At 46.3% G+C, this 19,885-nt stretch overlaps 1 protein-coding gene across 1 annotated transcript in view; it reads left to right on the top strand.

Annotated features, from left to right (window-relative positions):
* The first annotated feature begins 12,535 nt into the window (after window positions 1-12,535).
* Window positions 12,536-19,885, top strand: part of CNDP2 (carnosine dipeptidase 2) — a 43,323-nt gene continuing 35,973 nt past the window's right edge. Inside the window, exons 1-2 of the mRNA XM_068237079.1 lie at window positions 12,536-12,714; window positions 17,187-17,330. Coding sequence (XP_068093180.1) covers window positions 12,652-12,714; window positions 17,187-17,330 — 207 coding nt within the window. The 5' untranslated portion in view covers window positions 12,536-12,651. The remainder of the gene's footprint in view (window positions 12,715-17,186; window positions 17,331-19,885) is intronic.

Below are 19,885 nucleotides of genomic sequence, written 5' to 3'. Positions count from 1 at the left end.
TTGTTGTTATTATTTCCTGTCTGTTTTTACAACGATATTTATCGTTAAACAAGTTTGACAACGATGTTTATTGTTATCAGATTTCGTTATCCACCAGCGCCATTTCGTTATCCAGCTGGGTCCTTTTTTCATGCACATGAAGTTGGGGAGCATCCTAGGCTACCTGATACTGTGTGGGGATGGGGGCGGGGCACTCCTGGGGGTTACCTACTACTTAGGGGGGCACAATACCAAGTACAGTTATCTAAATTCATGGCTCTCTGTATACCATGTCTCCCTAACTCTAACATTGTGAGCTGTTAGGCAATGTACTCTGATGCTATGGCGTAATTTTCATTTTCTACTTTTTATATATCACAAGTTTGTCATGCACTAGGGGTGCTCACAGAATTGCTGTATTGTAAACTTCTGTGTGATTTTATATGCTTTGTAAATGAAAGATAATATTGAAAATAATGGTTTAACATATGTCCCCTCTATATTTGCAGAATTCCAGCCCTAAACATCACTCACACACTTTTCACGTAGATATGGACTCTTGATCATGTGCGTAGCCTGGGAGTTCTAATTGATGGGAATTTAAACTTCAGAACTCAAATCTCTGCTGTGGTGAAATCATCCTATTTTCACCTGAAGAACATTGCAAAAATCAAGCACCTCATCCCCCCAGAAGATCTGCCAACCTTAGTCCATGCCTTCATCACATCCCGACTGCACTACTGTAATGCTCTCTACACTGGCCTTCCAAAAAAAAGGTCTTGTACCGCCTACCGCTGATATAGAATACTGCTGTCAGACTGCTAACCAACCAACCGCATCACTGCCACATAACGCCAGTCCTGCACTCCCTTCACTGGCTACCTATAGAATGGAGGGTCCTATTCAAGATCGGCCTACTGACATTTAAATCCCTGAATAATCTGGGACCTGGATACATGAAAGATATGTTGCAGCTGCGTAGCAATCCACGCATTCTCAGATCCACAGGTTCTAATAATCTAGTCATACCCAGAGTCCACTTGGAAACTTTTGGCCCCAGAGCCTTCTGTCATGCTGCCCCTACGTTTTGGAACTCCCCACCTCAACAGATCAGGACAGCTCCATCCCTGGCCGTGTTTAAATCCAGACTGAAAACCCACCTGTTCAGTTTGGCATTTGCAGAATTATAACTTTTGTTGTGTGAATACTTCATCCTACTACCAATTACTGAATCTGAGAGCGCCTAAGCGCTTTGAGTCCTATGGGAGAAAAGTGCTATAGAAATGTTATTGTATTATTATTGTATTATTATTTTTTAACTCAGTCTTGTGACACAGTGCTGACAGAGAAGCAAAACCTCTGAAACTTGCCAAGTAAGTGAGATCAGCTGACTGTCAGAGTCACATGACTTCTGGAAAGCTTATTACTGTAGATTGGCTGACTATATTTTTTAAAAAAGTCTCCCCGGCTTCCTTTTAGATGTGCGTTCCGTGATTCTCTCTTCTTGAGTCACTAGATGGCACTGTGTACAGCAGAAAAATGGGCTGCTTGGGCAGTAAAAGAGGCATCAGTTCCAGACGTCTGCAGTTTTCATAACGTAGAATACTGTACATATAAAAATGAGAAAGTGTGTTGGTAACAAATGACACTGCAGGAAATTAGGGAGTGCTGAAATTCTCCTTTTCTACGTTTATTAGTGAAACTGAGCTCCTAGCACACACACACACACACACACAAAAAAAATAAAATCACAGAATACATAGAAAGTTATTTCGGTACTTTTCAGTTAGCCGGGTGAATCCGCTAGGTGGCGCTAATTACATTAATAGTCACGCAACAAAAGTGTGTACCTTACATTAAGCTGGCGGCAATGTAACAGATGAAGCCGCTGTCTTCGGCTCTCACAATCCTCCCCCTTGCCTCTCTCCTATACAATACTGGGCAGCCGGGGGACATGCGTGTCCCCCCAGAGTCGTTCGTCGCGGCAGGGAATCCTGCCATTCGTTCTTGCAGAGCGGGTGCTGGCAGAAGCAATGTCTGCAGCCTCCCCGCTCTGCTTGTTTTTCGCGACGAACGACTCTGGGGGGACACGCATGTCCCCCGGCTGCCAGTATTGTATAGGAGAGAGACAGGGGGAGGAGAGCGAGAGCCGAAGCCAGTGGCTTCATCTGTTACATTGCCGCCGGCTTACAGTGAACCTCCGGACTGAAAATCTACTCAGCAGAACGGAAAAGGCTTATTGTTTCTTTAACAGTTTCACAGCATCAGAACTTTGTTTTTCTTACCAAAGCATCATTTTTAGCTGCATTTTTAGCTAAGCTCCACCCATCAAAGTACACTGCCCGTGCTTTTTTCCTTGATGCTGTGCAAAGCATGATGGTTTTTTTCTGTTGTTATTCACTGTCACAGGAGCCCTAGTGGCTGACCGCACTTAGCCTTCTAAACGGTGCCAGCGCACGGATCGTGCGAACTCTGGTCACAGTCAATGCGCAGGAACCGTTAAGAATTAGCCGCAGACAACTCAGAAGGGAGCCTGTTAGACACGGGTAATTACAACGTACACACGATTCCACGGTATCTGCCACCACCACTGGTATGGGCCAGTGGACCCGATTTACTGACTGACTAGTCCTGCGAATAAAACGGTTAAACACACGGTATTCTGTCTAGCCAACAACAAACAAACAGTAGCGTATCTTCAGAGACCCGGGATCAGTTCTGTGTGTGCTGATAAGCAGGGTAGTGGAACAGTGAATGACTTGGAGGAAGTCTTTTATTCACAGCAATATAAATAATTAATATATACAGACAATTATTAAAATCAACAATTATTAAAACAGTAATAGCCAGTATAAAAAATAAAAGAAGGGAGAAAAATACTTAGTTCCTGGAAAGATGTCCTTTTTGTGGGAAAAATCAGAGTTCTGGGTTTCAATCAAAGTTCAGAGTTCAGACCAGGTGGATGCCAGCATATCCTCAAGCTGGCACCGATGAGTTCAAGATGTTTTCAGGGTGGAGGACTCAAGCCCGCCTGCTGGCTCTGTGCTTTTGATGAAGCTGGTTTGGGGGTGTGGCAATGCCGGCCCCCTCTGAGCTACCAGCAAATGACAGTTAATTCCCTCTGAGAGATTTTAGAGCTAAACTTATGAATTGCTGTAACTCCTGAACCATACACGTTACATTTAGGCGGGTAACAGCTTCATACTTGGAGGAAAATACAGATTAATATGATATCCGACATGGCTAGTGCAGCAGATCAGGGTCCTGGGTAGATTCATACCTGGGTTGTAGGGGCCCCGGGCCCCTCTCGACTGGTATCAAGAGATCCAGCATGACCCTACGGATCCAATGATACCGCTCTCATAACCACCCTATTTATTGTATTCTGTAAATGGGCAAAAGATTATATAGTACATTCATTTCTTCCTGCTAAGGCTGGAGTCAGCCTGACTGGAGTCCAGCCGTGTCTGCTTCTTGGGATCTCCGTCTATGAAAGGCCCTGTTGGCTCCTTCAATTAACATCTGAATGTGAGATCAGCTTAGACAAACTTTGAGTTTACACCTCTGGCTTAATCAGCAGTCACAGGGACAGTCTTCCTGCCAGCTGCTAACAGGGGAAAAAAAACTTCCTATTTAAAAAAACCCGGAATGTCAATCTTTAAATCGCTGGCCTGACTACCATCCAGAGCGATCGGCGCAATAAACCGATTGCGTTCTAGTTTCTCACGGCTGTCCCGTGACACCTCCCCTTCCTGACGCTGTGTAGAGGGTTGTCAGCAAGACATCCGTCGTAGCAGCCATTGGCGCTGTTGGGCCTAGTCCCCCCTGACACCGGGACAGCCCATCAGCGTTCCGGTGTCGGCCAACCTGGCTGACGGGTCTCGGGTTGCCGGTGCGGCAGGGAAACCTATTGGAGCCTGTGGCTCGGTTCCCCTGGACCGGTCGCGGTCTGCTACCCTCAGGGTTGACCCGACATGGACCGTTCTGGACAGGGCGTTTGCGCCACTGCAGTCGGACGTGGTGTCTGCCGGGACTGCTGACAACGGGCAGTGGGTTGGTTAGGTCAACAGCCAGCCCACGCAGGGTTCCCCTGCTAAGTGGCTGTGGACCTAAGGGAACCCCGCGGGTATCCCTGGACCTTCCCAGCTCCTGACAGATGGCACATGCTCTGCAGTAGTTTGCTACATCCCTGTTCATCCGGGGCCAATAAAACTGTTTCCGAATACCGGCAAGTGTCTTGCGGACCCCTGAGTGCCCTGTCAGAGGATTACCATGTGCGGATTTCAGCACATGTCCCCTGAACGCACTCGGGACCACAAGCCATTTGGTATTCGCGTGGGATCTACCTGTAGGGGGCTGTACAGACTCACTGTACAGTCTCCCACCTTCCCAGTACACCTTGAAAGCGGCCCCGTCTGCGAGGGGCTCAGCGGCTTGCTGCCTGAGCACCTCCAGGCTTGGGTCACTTTGTAGTGCGGCTGAGAATACGGCGCTGTCAGTTTCAGCCAACTGGCTCATGTCACACGAGGGCAGCGGCTGAAAGGTCTCATCCCTGCGGTCATAGGAGAGGGAGGAGGCCGGAACCCCCTCCACCTGTTCTGAGCTCGGGTTCTGAGCAGTGCAGCTGCGCGGTACTGCTAGCACAGGTACACTGTCAGAATGGCACCGACGGACATTACTCAAATCATCATTGCATGCAGTAATGACATTGACAGGTATAGACATTTTTCCATTACAGACAGGTTGTACAGTAAACTCAGGTACAGTTACAGCATCATCACAACAGACAGTCTGTACCTCAAACTCAGGTGCCTTTGAAGCAGGCACTATTGAACCTGGTACCCTTGAACTGGGCACATTCAACCCACCTCCCCCTGGTGCTCCCCCAAGTGTATAAAGTACCTGGTGGTGGGTGGAGAGTCCGTCTCCTTCCGTGAGCGACAAGGCGGTCGTGGCAGGTTCATAGTAGGACACAAGCTTGCCCAAATCAGTCCCCAGCAACACAGGGACTGGGAGATCCTTCATAACCCCAACAACCCTTTCGTGGACCCCTCCTCCCCAATCCAGCTTCACTCTTGCGTGGGCTATGTGAAAAAGGGTGCCCTCTACTCCAGTAAGGGCAAGGGATCGGCTGGAGCTGATGCTCTCCTCTGGCACAAGGTGTGAGTGAACTAACGTGATGTCAGCTCCGGTGTCCCTGAATCCGGTGACAACTTTGTCGTTCACTCTAACAAGTTGCTGCTGGTCGGTTCGGTCGCGGATTTCCTTTCCACGGGCAAACAGGACAAAATCCGATGATCCAGGCTGTGGTTCGCTGGCGGGTTGCCTCTGCTGTGGGTGAGGTACAGGGGATACAGATGATCCAGGTGCTGGTGGTGTCTGTCTCCGCTCCGGACAGTCGAATTTCATGTGTCCGGGCTGGCGGCAGTAGTGACAGGTGACCTCTCCAGGGGCTGCAGCCCTGGGTGCAGAAGCTGTGCTGGATGGCCTCTGTGGCTGACGGCTCACAGGGGCAGGAGGGTCTGCCGAGGTATTGGGCTGACCTCCTCTCCAGCTGGATGGGACAGTTCTGCGGGTATCAGCCACCCGGGTACTTGCAAAAGTCTCAGCAAGGTCTGCAGCGACAGTGGCTGAAGCCGGCCTGCGTTCTAACACAAACTGTCGTACAACAGCAGGGCAAATGTTCAGAAATTGTTCGAGGACTATCAAGTCCTCCAGGACGCCATAAGACCCTTTGGTGAGGCCTAGAGTCCACTGGCGGAGTGTGGTGAGCAAGCTGCTGACCACATCTCGGTACGAATCAGAAGACTTTTTCTGCCAGGCCCTGAACTTTTTCCGATAGGCTTCTGGCGTCAGCTGGTACTTAGTAATGATAGCGTCTTTTATAGCAGCATAATCATTATCCTTCTCCGCAGGCAATTCTGCGAAGGCATCAAGCGCTTTGTAGCGCAGCAAAGGTGTCAGATGTCTGGCCCACTGGTCTTGGGACAGACGATACTGACGGCACGCTTTTTCAAAAGACCGCAAAAACAAGTCAATGTCTGTGTCTTTCTCAATATTAGCAAATTTAAATTTTGCACTTACGGGTGCTGCAGCTCCTTCAGCAGGGAGGCTGGGCGGTGAACTCCGGCTGGCCTGTTGAACCTTTGCCATGTCGAGCTCATGCTGTCACCTCTCCCGCGCCTCTGCAGATTGGCGCTCCCGTTCTCGCTCAGCGGCATCCCTCTCCGCGTGGCGTTCTGCAGCAGCAGCAGCAGATTGGCGCTCCTCACGCATGTACTGCAGGTACTTGTCCAGGTCCGTCTCCATCAGCTGTCGTAATGCCTACTGCATTATCGGATCAGTACAAACGGACAGTCCAGTACTGGCCAGTTCCGGGCGAGTACTTTCAGAAACTCTGGGATTGGGGTCCACACTGACATTCTCCTGCGTAACTGTTGATGCAGGGCCCTCAGGATGCACAACCTCTGTACGGTCAGGAGTCTCAGTCTCTGGTTCCCCTTGCCTTGAGTCAGATGGGTCAGCGTCTACCTCAGCAGACACATCCAGCTCCTGCAGTTGCTGGGTATCCCATTGAAACAATTCCGTTACCAGGTCCCCTTGTTTCTTGCGGCCGACATCAGTGCCTCTCTCTTGGCAAAGATTTTGCAGGTCCGCCAGGCACATTTTCTTGTAGTTCCCGGACATTTCCACGCCAAATAAAATAAAACTTTTGGGGAGGGGTACTGGCTACACAGTCTCTCTGTATATATAAAAAATATATTGCCTTCCAGCTACACCAACGAATTAGTTCGTTTCTTGATAGCGCTAGCGCTATCTTAGATACTTTCAGCACAACACAGGTCCCAACCGCTGCCTAACACTGTCACAGGAGCCCTAGTGGCTGACCGCACTTAGCCTTCTAAACGGTGCCAGCGCACGGATCGTGCGAACTCTGGTCGCAGTCAATGCGTAGGAACCGTTAAGAATTAGCCGCAGACAACTCAGAAGGGAGCCTGTGAGACACGGGTAATTACAACGTACACACGATTCCACGGTATCTGCCACCACCACTGGTATGGGCCAGTGGACCCGATTTACTGACTGACTAGTCCTGCGAATAAAACGGTTAAACACACGGTATTCTGTCTAGCCAACAACAAACAAACAGTAGCGTATCTTCAGAGACCCGGGATCAGTTCTGTGTGTGCTGATAAGCAGGGTAGCGGAACAGTGAATGACTTGGAGGAAGTCTTTTATTCACAGCAATATAAATAATTAATATATACAGACAATTATTAAAATCAACAATTATTAAAACAGTAATAGCCAGTATAAAAAATAAAAGAAGGGAGAAAAATACTTAGTTCCTGGAAAGATGTCCTTTTTGTGGGAAAAATCAGAGTTCTGGGTTTCAATCAAAGTTCAGAGTTCAGACCAGGTGGATGCCAGCATATCCTCAAGCTGGCACCGATGAGTTCAAGATGTTTTCAGGGTGGAGGACTCAAGCCCGCCTGCTGGCTCTGTGCTTTTGATGAAGCTGGTTTGGGGGTGTGGCAATGCCGGCCCCCTCTGAGCTACCAGCAAATGACAGTTCATCCCCTCTGAGAGATTTTAGAGCTAAACTTATGAATTGCTGTAACTCCTGAACCATACACGTTACATTTAGGGGGGTAACAGCTTCATACTTGGAGGAAAATACAGATTAATATGATATCCGACATGGCTAGTGCAGCAGATCAGGGTCCTGGGTAGATTCATACCTGGGTTGTAGGGGCCCCGGGCCCCTCTCGACTGGTATCAAGAGATCCAGCATGACCCTACGGATCCAATGATACCGCTCTCATAACCACCCTATTTATTGTATTCTGTAAATGGGCAAAAGATTATATAGTACATTCATTTCTTCCTGCTAAGGCTGGAGTCAGCCTGACTGGAGTCCAGCTGTGTCTGCTTCTTGGGATCTCCGTCTATGAAAGGCCCTGTTGGCTCCTTCAATTAACATCTGAATGTGAGATCAGCTTAGACAAACTTTGAGTTTACACCTCTGGCTTAATCAGCAGTCACAGGGACAGTCTTCCTGCCAGCTGCTAACAGGGAAAAAAAAACTTCCTATTTAAAAAAACCCGGAATGTCAATCTCTAAATCGCTGGCCTGACTACCATCCAGGGCGATCGGCGCAATAAACCGATTGCGTTCTAGTTTCTCACGGCTGTTCCGTGACATTCACGTTGCCTAGCAACTGGGAGGGGTGATCAGCACACAGGACAGTTGGAACTGTGTCTTATGCTCCCTGTCACCTCCTTTCAACCAAAAAGATGGCTTCCCTCATGAAATCAAACATTTGCCTGTTCTTTTAAAACAAGGTGGGTAAAAGATTATATTACCTATCTATTTTAATTAACATAACTAATGTAACTTAAAGGGACTCCGAGCTCAAAAAAAAAAAAGAAAGTTGTACTCACCATGGGCTTTCTCCAGCCCAGTGCTGGTCGGGAGGTCCCACGCCGGCGTCCTGGCTCCTCTCCTTCTCCCCGCTCCGGAATGGCTGGCAGGCCGCAGCCCGGGCGACACTCTCCCGAGTGTCGGGCTTCTTCTTCCGCATATGACGCGGATTACGTCACACGCCGGCCGCCTCGCGTCATCATGGCGGCCGGCGTGAAAGTACTGCGCATGCGCGAACAAAGCGCGCATGCGCAGTACTTTCACGCCGGCTCGGAGTCCCTTTAATGACAGTATGTTTGTTTAGGCTGAAGTTCCTCTTCAATGTAAGGTACACACTTTTGTTATGTGACTATTAATTAATTAGCGCCACCTAGCGGATGTGGCGCTAACGGAAAAGTACCGTTATTTCCGGCTAACGAAAAAGTACCGTTATTTCTATCTATTTAGTATGAGGATATGTCTACAATGGGGTGTTGTGATACAATATCACAGTCGCATTGTAACATGGAATTGAGGCCTCTTGCACACTACATGCAATTCCGATTTTTTTTATACAATCCAATGTTTGATTCCAATAAAAAAAAAAACATAGCAGCATGCAGGATGGAAGGTCTCACTTACCAAGAAAGGTTAGATAAACTGGGTTTATTCAGCCTAGAGAAAAGACGCCTTAGAGGGGATCTAATTAACATGTATAAATACATCAGAGGGCAATATAAAAGCTTGGCGGATGAGCTTCTTGTCCCTAGGCTTTTACAAAGGACTAGAGGACATGATTAGCGCATGGAGGGAAAACGTTTAAGCCATTTATTTAGGAAAGGGTTCTTTATAGTAAGAGTGATTAAGATGTGGAATGCATAGCCACAGGAAGTAGTTATGGCAAATTCTATACCTGCATTTAATGGGGGTTTAGATGCTTTCCTTGCATTGAAAGACATCCATGGATATAATTAATAGGTAATGCCCAGTGGCAGGGTCGGGCCGAGGCAGAGGCTGAAGAGGCTCCAGCCTCAGGGCGCATTGTAGGAGGGGGTGCACAAATTATTCAGCTGTCATTCCCAATTGTGTTTGAAGCACAAAGAAATAAGAAAAGGGCATACACAGCAGTGACTGCAAGCCAGATAACTAGAGATTAAGGTGTTGGGGATGTTGGGGGCCGTGGGGTGCCTCTTAGTCTAATAGCAATTAGTGTGTGACGGCTGGGGTGGGAGGGACGGAGGGGCGCACTTTGCTGTCTCAGCCTTGGGTGCTGAAGGACATTGTCCCGGGTCTGCCCAGTGGTGTTGATACAGGGATTTTATCTGATTGCCATCTGGAGTCGGGAAGGAATTTATTTCCCTTTTGGGGCTAATTGGACCATGCCTTGTAAGGGTTTTTCACCTTCCTCTGGATCAACAGGGATATATGAGGGAGCAGGCTGGTGTTGTCCTTTGTTCTCTGGTTGAACTCGATGGATGTTTGTCTTTTTTCAACCCAAATAACTATGTAACTATTGCCTAATAAGCATGAGCCTGAAAACATATCCAGCTAGTATTCCCTAGAAAAATAACCCATAATAAGGTATATATTGGTATAAGGAACTAGGGTCACCGACCCACCTGATACTGATTTACAAACAAAAAGAGAAAGTAGTTCCTTTTAGTATTAAATCAAGGACTAACACTTCAACATAACCATAAACAATTTTTATTGAGGCCTCTTTCACAGTTGGGCGTTAAAGTCGCACGTTATAAAAATGTATAATACAGACTAATGCACAGCAATACAAAATCTGTGCGACATTCACAGTGCACACGTTGCGTTGTGTGTAACGTGTAGCATATTTAGAGAGTGCTGCATGCTGTACGTTTAGCAATACATTTGCTGCGTTATGTGTGTTGCACTACACAAAGAATTGAATGTGTGCATTAAACACCAAGTTAACACCTGACATATCTGGCTAAGCAAATTTGGCCTAATTGGCTATTCATGAGGCAATGCTCATGCAAATATGCATTTGCTTTCGCATGCCAACTTATGCAGGGTCAAAAACCAATGCCGCAATGCGATTGCCCTGCGGGAATTAGTTCATGCTACAATAGCACTATCCAGGAGCGCCACGGGGAGGCTTCCCAATGCCCCCATACAACCGGGGGGGCCGTGGGGTCCCAGGCGTTATGTGTGTTGCACATGCTCAGTAATGTTTTTTTTTTAATGTAACGCAAGCGCCGTTTTTGTTCCATCAGTATGCGATGAAAACGGTGCACCAAGAGACACATAACGCAGTGCAAAATAACGTCTAATTTCATAACCTACATGCGCTGCATTAAGGGCACGTTGTGCGACTTTAACGTCGCATCAAACGCAACGTCCCACTGTGAAAGAGGCCTGAGCCAACAACAACGATAATTAAACACACTTAAAATCAAGGAAGATGGCCCCCAAGCCCATAAATCCCAGATAATATAGTATAATGTATAAAAGCCCACACCGTTCTCACACAATAGTCACAAACAACATATGCTGCAAACAATTTATATATGCAAAAATAACTTAGCACAAGGCAATGTGAAAAACTAGTGCAAAAAGACAGATTACCACCAGATCAAGAAATCAGTGAAATATAGAGACCAGCAAGTTCATAGTAGTATTATAGACCAAAAGACAGATTTATAGCCAGCCACAAGGATAAAAGTCCAAAGGTTAACAAGTAAGGGCCCGTTTCCACTAGCGCGGAAACCGGGCCAAATCCGCAGAGTTTCCCCGCAGGCAAATCGCTCGGGGAAACTCTGCCATAGGATATAATGGCGGTGCCGGGCGAATCGCCTGCCCTAGCGATTTGGCTGACATTGCCATCAGTTTTCGTGCAGGAGGCAGTGAATCCCAAAGCTGTGCATGGCACGGCTTCTGGGATTCGTCTGCGTACCCGCAGACCTGGAAGTGCCGCCGCGCATCTCTTAGCCATGCGCACCAGCTAGTGGGAACGGGCCCTAAAAGTCTAGGGAGACAAAACAGCAAGTCACAGTGAGCGGTGCAGCGCTTACCAGTATCAATAATAGTAGGGCCCAGGTGGTCAATCAATCCAATGGTAAGCACTGCACCGCTCACTGTGACTTGCCGTTTGGTCCATAACACTGACTATTGTGTGAGAACAGTGTGCGCTTTTTTACATTATACTACATTATATGGGATTTATGGGCTCGGGGCCATCGTCCTTGAATTTAAGTGTTTTTAATCATTGTTGCTATTGACTCAATAAAAATTGTTTATGGTTATGTTGAAGTATTAGTCCTTGATTTAATACTAGAAGGAACTACTTTCTCTATTTGTTTGTAAATCAGCACCCAAATTACTGTCTGAGCACCGCTATAGCTGTAAATCCACATTAGGCCTATATGGGCATACATTTGAAAGCGGCGCCTGTAGACTTGGGTGCAGGTCACAGCCGGTATATGGCTTATCCTGCTCTTGCCCAAGTCCCGGCCGTGTTAATTACTATTCCCGCTCCAGGCCGCCATGGATGGTGGGTAATGATATAATTTGGCTTCCAGCTATTGCTGAAGGCTGAATTATTGTGTTTTAAAAGCAACTTCAGCACCGTCTTCTGACGGCGCCAGCGTTACTCACTAAGTACCACTATAGTTATAATTCTTATTACAGTCTATTGTGGCGCCGGCTGCGTCCAAATCTTCCTGCGCTGAAGGGCACTGCTCCGCTATATGGTGGCGCCCAAACGTCCTCGGCCGTGCGGCCCTCTCTTTACCTCACTCGCTGCCAAGACACCATAAACTTTTGATAATGCCAAGCAAACTGCGCGTAACTAAGGCCGAAACAAACACAGTTTTCCACTCACTTTCAAAGTCAGTTGGAAACGAAAGAAAAACTGTTAAAAACTGGACTGGTTTGATTCACCCTGTCCAAGTCCAATGAATGGACATAAGAGAAAGGAAAAAGGTTATTTGATAGATCATGGCTGTGCATTGCAATATGGTAGACTGCATACAGTTATAGAGAATATTACTGAGGGATAAGTATCAGCAAATCACAGGCCGTTTGGAAGAGTTGCATAGACTATAGCATACTGTCTGGGAGAAGCAAGGAGCACGCACAGCTAAAGGGATGCCGAGATTCCTTCTATTACATTCTTAGCGGCTGTGGGCGGAGCCTCGGTCCAGCTTTAGAAGTGTCACTGGTAATATAGGCAGAGTACGGTACCGGCCGGCTGCACATAGGCTTCCTTCCTGCTGCACAGCCACACGTGGTTTCATCATGGGGGACGTTCTGCCTCAGCTGTTCGCTCACATTGACAAGAATCAGGACACCTATGTCAAGGTATTGCATAGGGCTACATGCCTGTGTATTTATGTATGTATGGTGTGAGCTCTTCCTAGTCTCTTGTGCTGGGAAGCTTTCTGCCTCATCACTGCCTCTGCCCTCTGATGAACAGATCTGGCACTTGTTTTGCATTAGGACAGCTGGTGCTTCTTATAAATCTCAGAACCTGTGTGTCATCAATGGAGTGAAGGCAAAACACAGAATGGCCTCTGGTCAGTTTTGAGTCGCCTTCAGTTAAAACACCAATGCTAGATACACATGATGCAATTTCCTGTCAGATTAAGTCAAATCAATCTCCGATCTGCTCCTGATCAATGACAGGACTGATTTTCAGATCACTGCTGCACAAAATTGATCCCATTATTAATTGAGCAGTTTGAATGTGTCAGAAATGATCGATTTGACCTGTCGATCTGCTGGGAAATTGCATTGTGTGTATTTAGCATTAGGCTACGTTCACAGTGATGTGACATTAACAGTGTGGCTGGTGCAGTTTAACGGAGTGTGGGATCACTGCAAAACATGCTTGTTAACAATGAGGGTGAAGCATACTTTTATTGACTGTATGCTTCACTGTGTATGATGCAACACGTGGATAATGTGGGGTTTGATTGTGTTGCGTTTCTGCTTTCGCAGGGAACACAACTGAAGTGAGATCTAAACTATTTGTCTGCAGTAGTGTCTGAATAACACAGGGAACAAGCATGCAGCTAACCTTGTCAGACAATAATGTTGGAAACTCCTGATCTGCAGCATGCTTGTTAAGGGTCTATGGCTGAAGGTAGTAGAGGCATAGGAGCAGCAGGATTGCCAGGCAACTGGTATTGGTTAAACAGAAATATGGCAGCCTCCAAATCCCTGTCCTTTCAGAGCTCTTTCACACTCACCTGCATTGCAGTTAGATCGCAAAGTAGCTGAAAATTTGCACTGGAAGTAACCACTGCAGTGTGAGGCATACAGTACAATGAAAGTATGCTTCACTGCCACTGAAAACGCATGTGGTTAACCCAGTCAATGCACAGCATGCGTTGAAACTCACTACACCCTGCTATATGGGGGGGGGGGGGGGGGGGAAATGGTTGTTTCGGATGATTTTCCATCCAATTGATTTCTGATGTAATTTTCTGATCAATATTTGATTCTGTTATCTTTTCTTATCTATTTCCATTCACTTCTATGAGAAATCGATCAGAAAAACGATCGAAAATAAAATCGGACGTGTCGGAAATTATCGAACCATCTATCTAACACAAAATTGTATGGTGTGTACCTAGCATTAGAGGCAGGGATAAGCAGGATAGCCAGGCAACTGGTATTGCTTATAAGGAAATATGTCAGCATCCATATCCCTCTCACTTCAGTTGTCCTTTAGGTGTGCTGGTGTCTTATCCTTCAACTATCCTGCTACTGATCATCATGTAGCAATTAATATAGGAATTTAATGGGTAAGGCCTCATTTCCACAAGTGCACTTCTGCCTGCTTTTCAGCAACATGTATCAATCTGTAACATTGATGTGCTGATAAAAAGCGGAGAGAAGTGCACTGTGAAAATCGGGCCTTTTAGTCTGGGTGCTTAAGGGCTGGTTCAGACGGACGTTTGGAGGCGTCGCGTTCGTTGGCGTTGCGTTCGTGATGCGTTCAGGCTTTCAGCAGCGTTCGCATTTCGTTCGGATGCGGTCGCGTTTTTTCTTCCCCTAGAGGGACATTACCCGTCGCGGTTAACCGCCCCTGGAAGCAACATGTAGCTTCCAGGGGCTCCTTGAACGCCAGTGAAAATCGGGACCCGAACGCCGCGTTTGTGCAAACGCGCGTAAAAGCTTGGTACAAACGCTCCCATTCACTTGAATGGGAGCGTTTAACGCCAAGCCCCGAACGCTGGCAGTAAACGCTCTGCAAACGTCCGTCTGAACCAGCCCTAAAGCCAATGGGTACCGGATTACAAAAGAAAAAGTCATATACTCACCTAAGGAGAGGGAAGGCTCGGTCCTAATGAGCCTTCCCTCTCCTCTCCCGATGCCCTCAGTGCTGCGCTGGCTCCCCCGTTCGCGGCCGCCGCCGCAGGGACTTCGGAGGTCTTCGGGAGCACTCGGGCTTCCGAAGACGGGCCGCTCCATACTACGTACGCGCGAGTGCGTCATAGAGGGCGTATGCGCATGCGTAGTATGGAGCGGCCGCGTCATTGGGAGCCCGAGTGCTCCCGAAGGCTTCCGAAAGCTCCCGAAGGCATGCGGAAGTGGCAGTATTTGACCGAGCTGGTCGAATACTGCCACGGGGGACCCTGCGTGGGACCGGGCACCGGGAGAGGAGGGGGAAGGCTCATTAGGACCGAGCCTTCCCTCTCCTTAGTTGAGTATCTGACTTTTTCTTTTTTAATTCGGTAAACATTCACTTTAAGGTGTTTCAGCCATGATCTACTACATAGTAGCAGTTTGGTAAACATAGTATCAATTACTAATCACAAAGTATCAGGGAGTAGCAATCATTAAACCATGTTGAACCACTTGACCTTAACGGGTACCTGAAGCGAGAAGTATATGGATACTGCCATATTTATTTACATTTATGCAACACCAGTTGCCTGGCAGCCCTGCTGATCCTCTGTGTAATACTTTTAGCCATAGACCCTGAACATGCATGCAGCAGATCTGGTGGTTCTAAAGGTGGCCATACACTTATAGATTCGACCATCAGATAGATTTCTGGCAGATGCCTGTCAAGTCCAATCTGACAGGAATCTACCTGATGTGTGCCACACGCTAGGAACAGATTTCCAATACATTTCATAATGAAATCTATTGGAAATCGATCTAAATGCATTATTGGACCATTAGATCCAATGCAACTCTATGGGCCATCAATCTGCTGCCAGCAGCAGATCGACCTAGATCTTCCATCCTGTCAGATCAAATCGATTGAAATTGGCCGCAAATCGATGGAATGGGGAATTTGATAGAATCGAATGATGGCTGAAATCGACCAGTGTATGGGCCCCTTAACAGCGCTGCGTAATATGTTGGCGCTATATAAATACAATAAATAATAATAATAATAGATCTGACAAGATTAGCTGCACACTTGTTTCTGGAGTTATTCAGACACTACTGCAGCCAAATAGACCATCAGGGCTGTCCGGCAACTGGTGTTGTTTAAAAGGAAATATAGCAGCCTCCATATACTTCTCTCTTCAGGTTCCCTTTAAAGCGAATATAAAGCCATTTTGACAAAAGTTAGATTACCTATGGTGAGGGAAGGTTCTGGAACCTTCCTGGCCAGTCCTCTCTCCATGCCCTCTGTGCACCCTATGGAATCCAGAACCATCCGTCTACATAGGTGAGTACTGTATTTAAAGGACAATTGAAGTGAAAGGATATATAGGCTGCCATATTTATTTCCTTTTCAGCAATACCAGTTGCCTGGCAACCCTACTGGTCTGTTTGGCTGCAGCAGGGTCTGAATCACACCAGTAACAAACATGCAGCTAATCTTGTCAAATCTGACAATAATGTCAGAAGCACCTGATCTGCTGCTGCAGCCAGGAGGGGGAGGGTCGGCCCCCAGGTCGGCGCCCCCCCCCCCCACCCACAGACAGAACTGGGGGCACGTTTTTTAAAAATGCAAACAGACCTGGAAACGTATGCTGCAAAAGGGCAGCACGGATCTATTTGCGTTCTATTTTTTTTGAAAACTGGAGCCCGGACCACGGATTGCGTTCTGCAATCGTACGTAGTGTGGACGATCCTTATGGTGCCCATACACGATACAATAAAAATGTTCGATTTTCCCGTTTATTCGATCTAAGTAATCGAATGAAAGTTGAAAATACTTTTTTTTTTTTGTTTTTTTGTTTTTGTTTCTGATCAAGAAATTTGAACGATTATCCTGTTTTTTTTTTTTTGTTTTGTTTTTCGAGAAAAATCTGATCGGACATGCTGGAAAAATCTTTATATTCGATCTAATGGAATAATCGAACTAAATTATCTAATCGCAAAAAATAAAAAATTGTACCATGTATGGGCACCTTAGAGTGGCAGTGTAACAGGAGGAATGAAGCTATGTTCACAGTGGGAAGTTATAAGACTTTATTAACACAGGATAATACCGCAGTTTACTGCACTGCAATGTTTACAGTGCAATGTTAAAGTCACGCTGTAAATGTTGCGTTATGGTAACGCACTTCTGCAGTGCATTGCCTCTAAACGCAGATGTTAACTGCTACAGAGAAGTATAAAAATGTCATTGCCTGTATGCGCCACTGTATCTACTGTATGCGCCAGTAACGCAGCGTTAAGCTGAGATGCAACAATTGTGTTGCGTTGTAATTTTGTGTTGCGACTTTAACATCGCTTTGCAACGCATCGTCCCACTGCAAACCTAGCCTGAAACTGTATTCACAATACCTTCGCAGCTGCAATTACAGTAGAGTTTTTTTGTGTGACACAACATCCTGATGCATTGAATGATCCTGCAGAGACTGGCAGAATGGGTCGCCATCCAAAGCGTGTCAGCCTGGCCCGAGAAAAGAGGGGAAATCAAGAGGATGATGGAGGTGGCCGCCAAGGAGATCGAGCGGCTGGGCGGCAGTGCTGAGCTGGTGGACATCGGAACACAAAAGGTAAACTACTGGAGACAAACTCCATTTCTTCTTGTGGCTAGGTTTTGAAATAGACTTGTTAGTTTTACGACCTGAAGACCTCCATATACACATATATACAGAGTTCTTATGTAGATTACAGCTGTATCTCCATAAAAAGGAAATCCATTTGAATGTTTTAAGAACCACTCAAGCAAAAAAAAAAAGTAAGCCGTTAAAATCTGACAGAACCAAATGGCTTTGGACTAGTCTATCTCCTCATGGGGGAATTCTCAGGGTTTTCTTTTTATTTCAAAAGCATTTCCTGAACGGCGGTTGCTAAGTCTAACTGACAAAACAGTGTACATGTGAGTAAGGAGGCTGGCTGGTATCTTACTATTTTGGCAGTTAAACTGCCGTTCAGGAATTGCTTTGGAAAACAAAGAAAACCCTGAGATTCCCCCCATGAGGAGATGGACTAGTCGAAAACTTGTCGGTTCTGTCAGATTTTTAGCTGGAAGCTTGTAAACCTGTTCATTTTGAAACTGACCTTCCAGCACTGAATAAGCAGTGTTTGAAGGACAGCCATAGAAACCAGATCACCCGATACAGCCAAACATGCAGGATTGTGCAACTGTCAACTGGAACTTTTTGAATGGAAATTATTGCCCAACTGTTCTGTGAATAAGCTGTTACCCTTCTTATCCATTGCAAATCCTCAGCTGTGAGTAATTTACAAGACCAAAGTTTTGCACAGACTTTTGATGGAATCTAGCATGTGTATAGTTGCCCCCAACACCAATCGATACATTGATTCGACCGTGGACATTGTTCTCTCCCTGCCTGCTCCCTCATACATGGCTCCTTCAGCCCTCCTCCATAGCAACAGAACACATCAGTATCCTGTAGGCTGGCGACACGTCTGTACAGAATTCGGCCCAAATTGTTGCCTGAGGAATCGCGTCCCAATCACTGCAGAGCGACATTCATTGTATGTGTGTACTCAGCAAAAAACAAAGTAGATTAAACTAAGCTGTGGAGGCTGATAAAGTCTGCCTAAAATCTAGCTTGAATCCAGCATGTGTACAGATGCCTTCTTAAGATCCGGCAGATTATTTTTCTTCTCCATGACCTACAACTTGCGTACATTTTTCTGATAGTTTTTGTTTCACTTTTGCAAATCTCTCCTGGAGACACAGGCCTTTGTGTATTGTATAATCCAAACTCATTGATCACATTTTTTATTCTTTTCAATGTTGATGTGTAACCTATTTATTTCGGCTGTGTGCCACGTAAAACCTGTTTAATGCTGGACATGCAACATAAGATTTTATATTCCCTTCTGAGTGTGTAATTATCACAGTAACCTAATTACAATGGGTTGTCATACATTTACTCACTTTTTATTTCATTATTTCTTCTTGTTAAAGGAAATGTTTACAATTACCCTATACTGTATAAGATGATGCTAATGATGCCAAAGTGAATCTTGACTCATGTTATTGCTGGGAGCCAAACTACTGGGAGAAACAACTAGTTTGTAAAACCTACAGGCAGGGCCACATTTATCATAAGGCACTGTAGGCATGTGCCTACAGGCGCCTGATGAAGGAAAGGAGGTGCACTCCCTGAATGCCTCCCTTCCTCCTTCCCTTTTGTAGAGTCCTGATAAGTGTAGATTAGAGGTTACTCACCCAGCTCTCGGCATTCCACTGATGAGATCTCAATTCAGCCAGGGGCACTCTACCTAATACTTGGAAGGCACCTCTAGCGTCTTTAATATTGAGGGTACTTCTGGCTACCTAATACTGAGCGACATCTGTAGCTACCTATGACAGGAAAGTGAAGTAAGGGAGAAGCCAGCACACTTGTGGGTGTTTGTAGCCTCATGGAGGGTGAAGTCTAAGGTGCCAGGACACCTGTGCCTATAGGCTCCTGTGATGTAAATCCAAGCCTGCCTACAGTTTATTTACAAATAAATAAATATATATATATTTTTTTTTTTATTTAGCTTGCTTACTCTGGGGTTACATTCAGTAAAAGTTGGTAAAGTGTGTGTGTAAAACACACACACACACACACACACACACACACACACACACACACACACACACACACACACACACACACACACACACACACACACACACACACACACACACACACACACACACACACACACACACACACACACACACACACACACACACACACACACACACACACACACACACACACACACACACACACACACACACACACACACACACACACGTGCAATTAGCACAACCCGCATTACCTGGGTAACACTCGCTTTTCTACAGTAATGTGCATAATGTAAGTAGAGCGATGTGAGTGCTACCCAGGTAATGTGGTTTGTGCTAATTATACAACATGCACTACTCTACCAGTAAGTATCAGAAAATTGTAGTGTGCTGTCTGCACACCGGCAGCTTGCTCTCTGTGCGTCAGAAAATAGAGAGCGAGATGCGGCTGCTAAAGGACAAAGGAGACCTAGTGCAGTGTCTGGATCAGGTGAGACTATTCTTGAATCACCTTTGCTGCCACTACTCTATTAGGGGATGCAGGGAGGGAAG

Source organism: Hyperolius riggenbachi, chromosome 5, assembly GCF_040937935.1.
Source record: "Hyperolius riggenbachi isolate aHypRig1 chromosome 5, aHypRig1.pri, whole genome shotgun sequence".
NCBI classification, from domain to species: Eukaryota; Metazoa; Chordata; class Amphibia; order Anura; family Hyperoliidae; genus Hyperolius; species Hyperolius riggenbachi.
The sequence above is the reverse complement of the archived record's forward strand: the minus strand, read 5'-3'. Positions and strand labels throughout refer to the sequence as shown.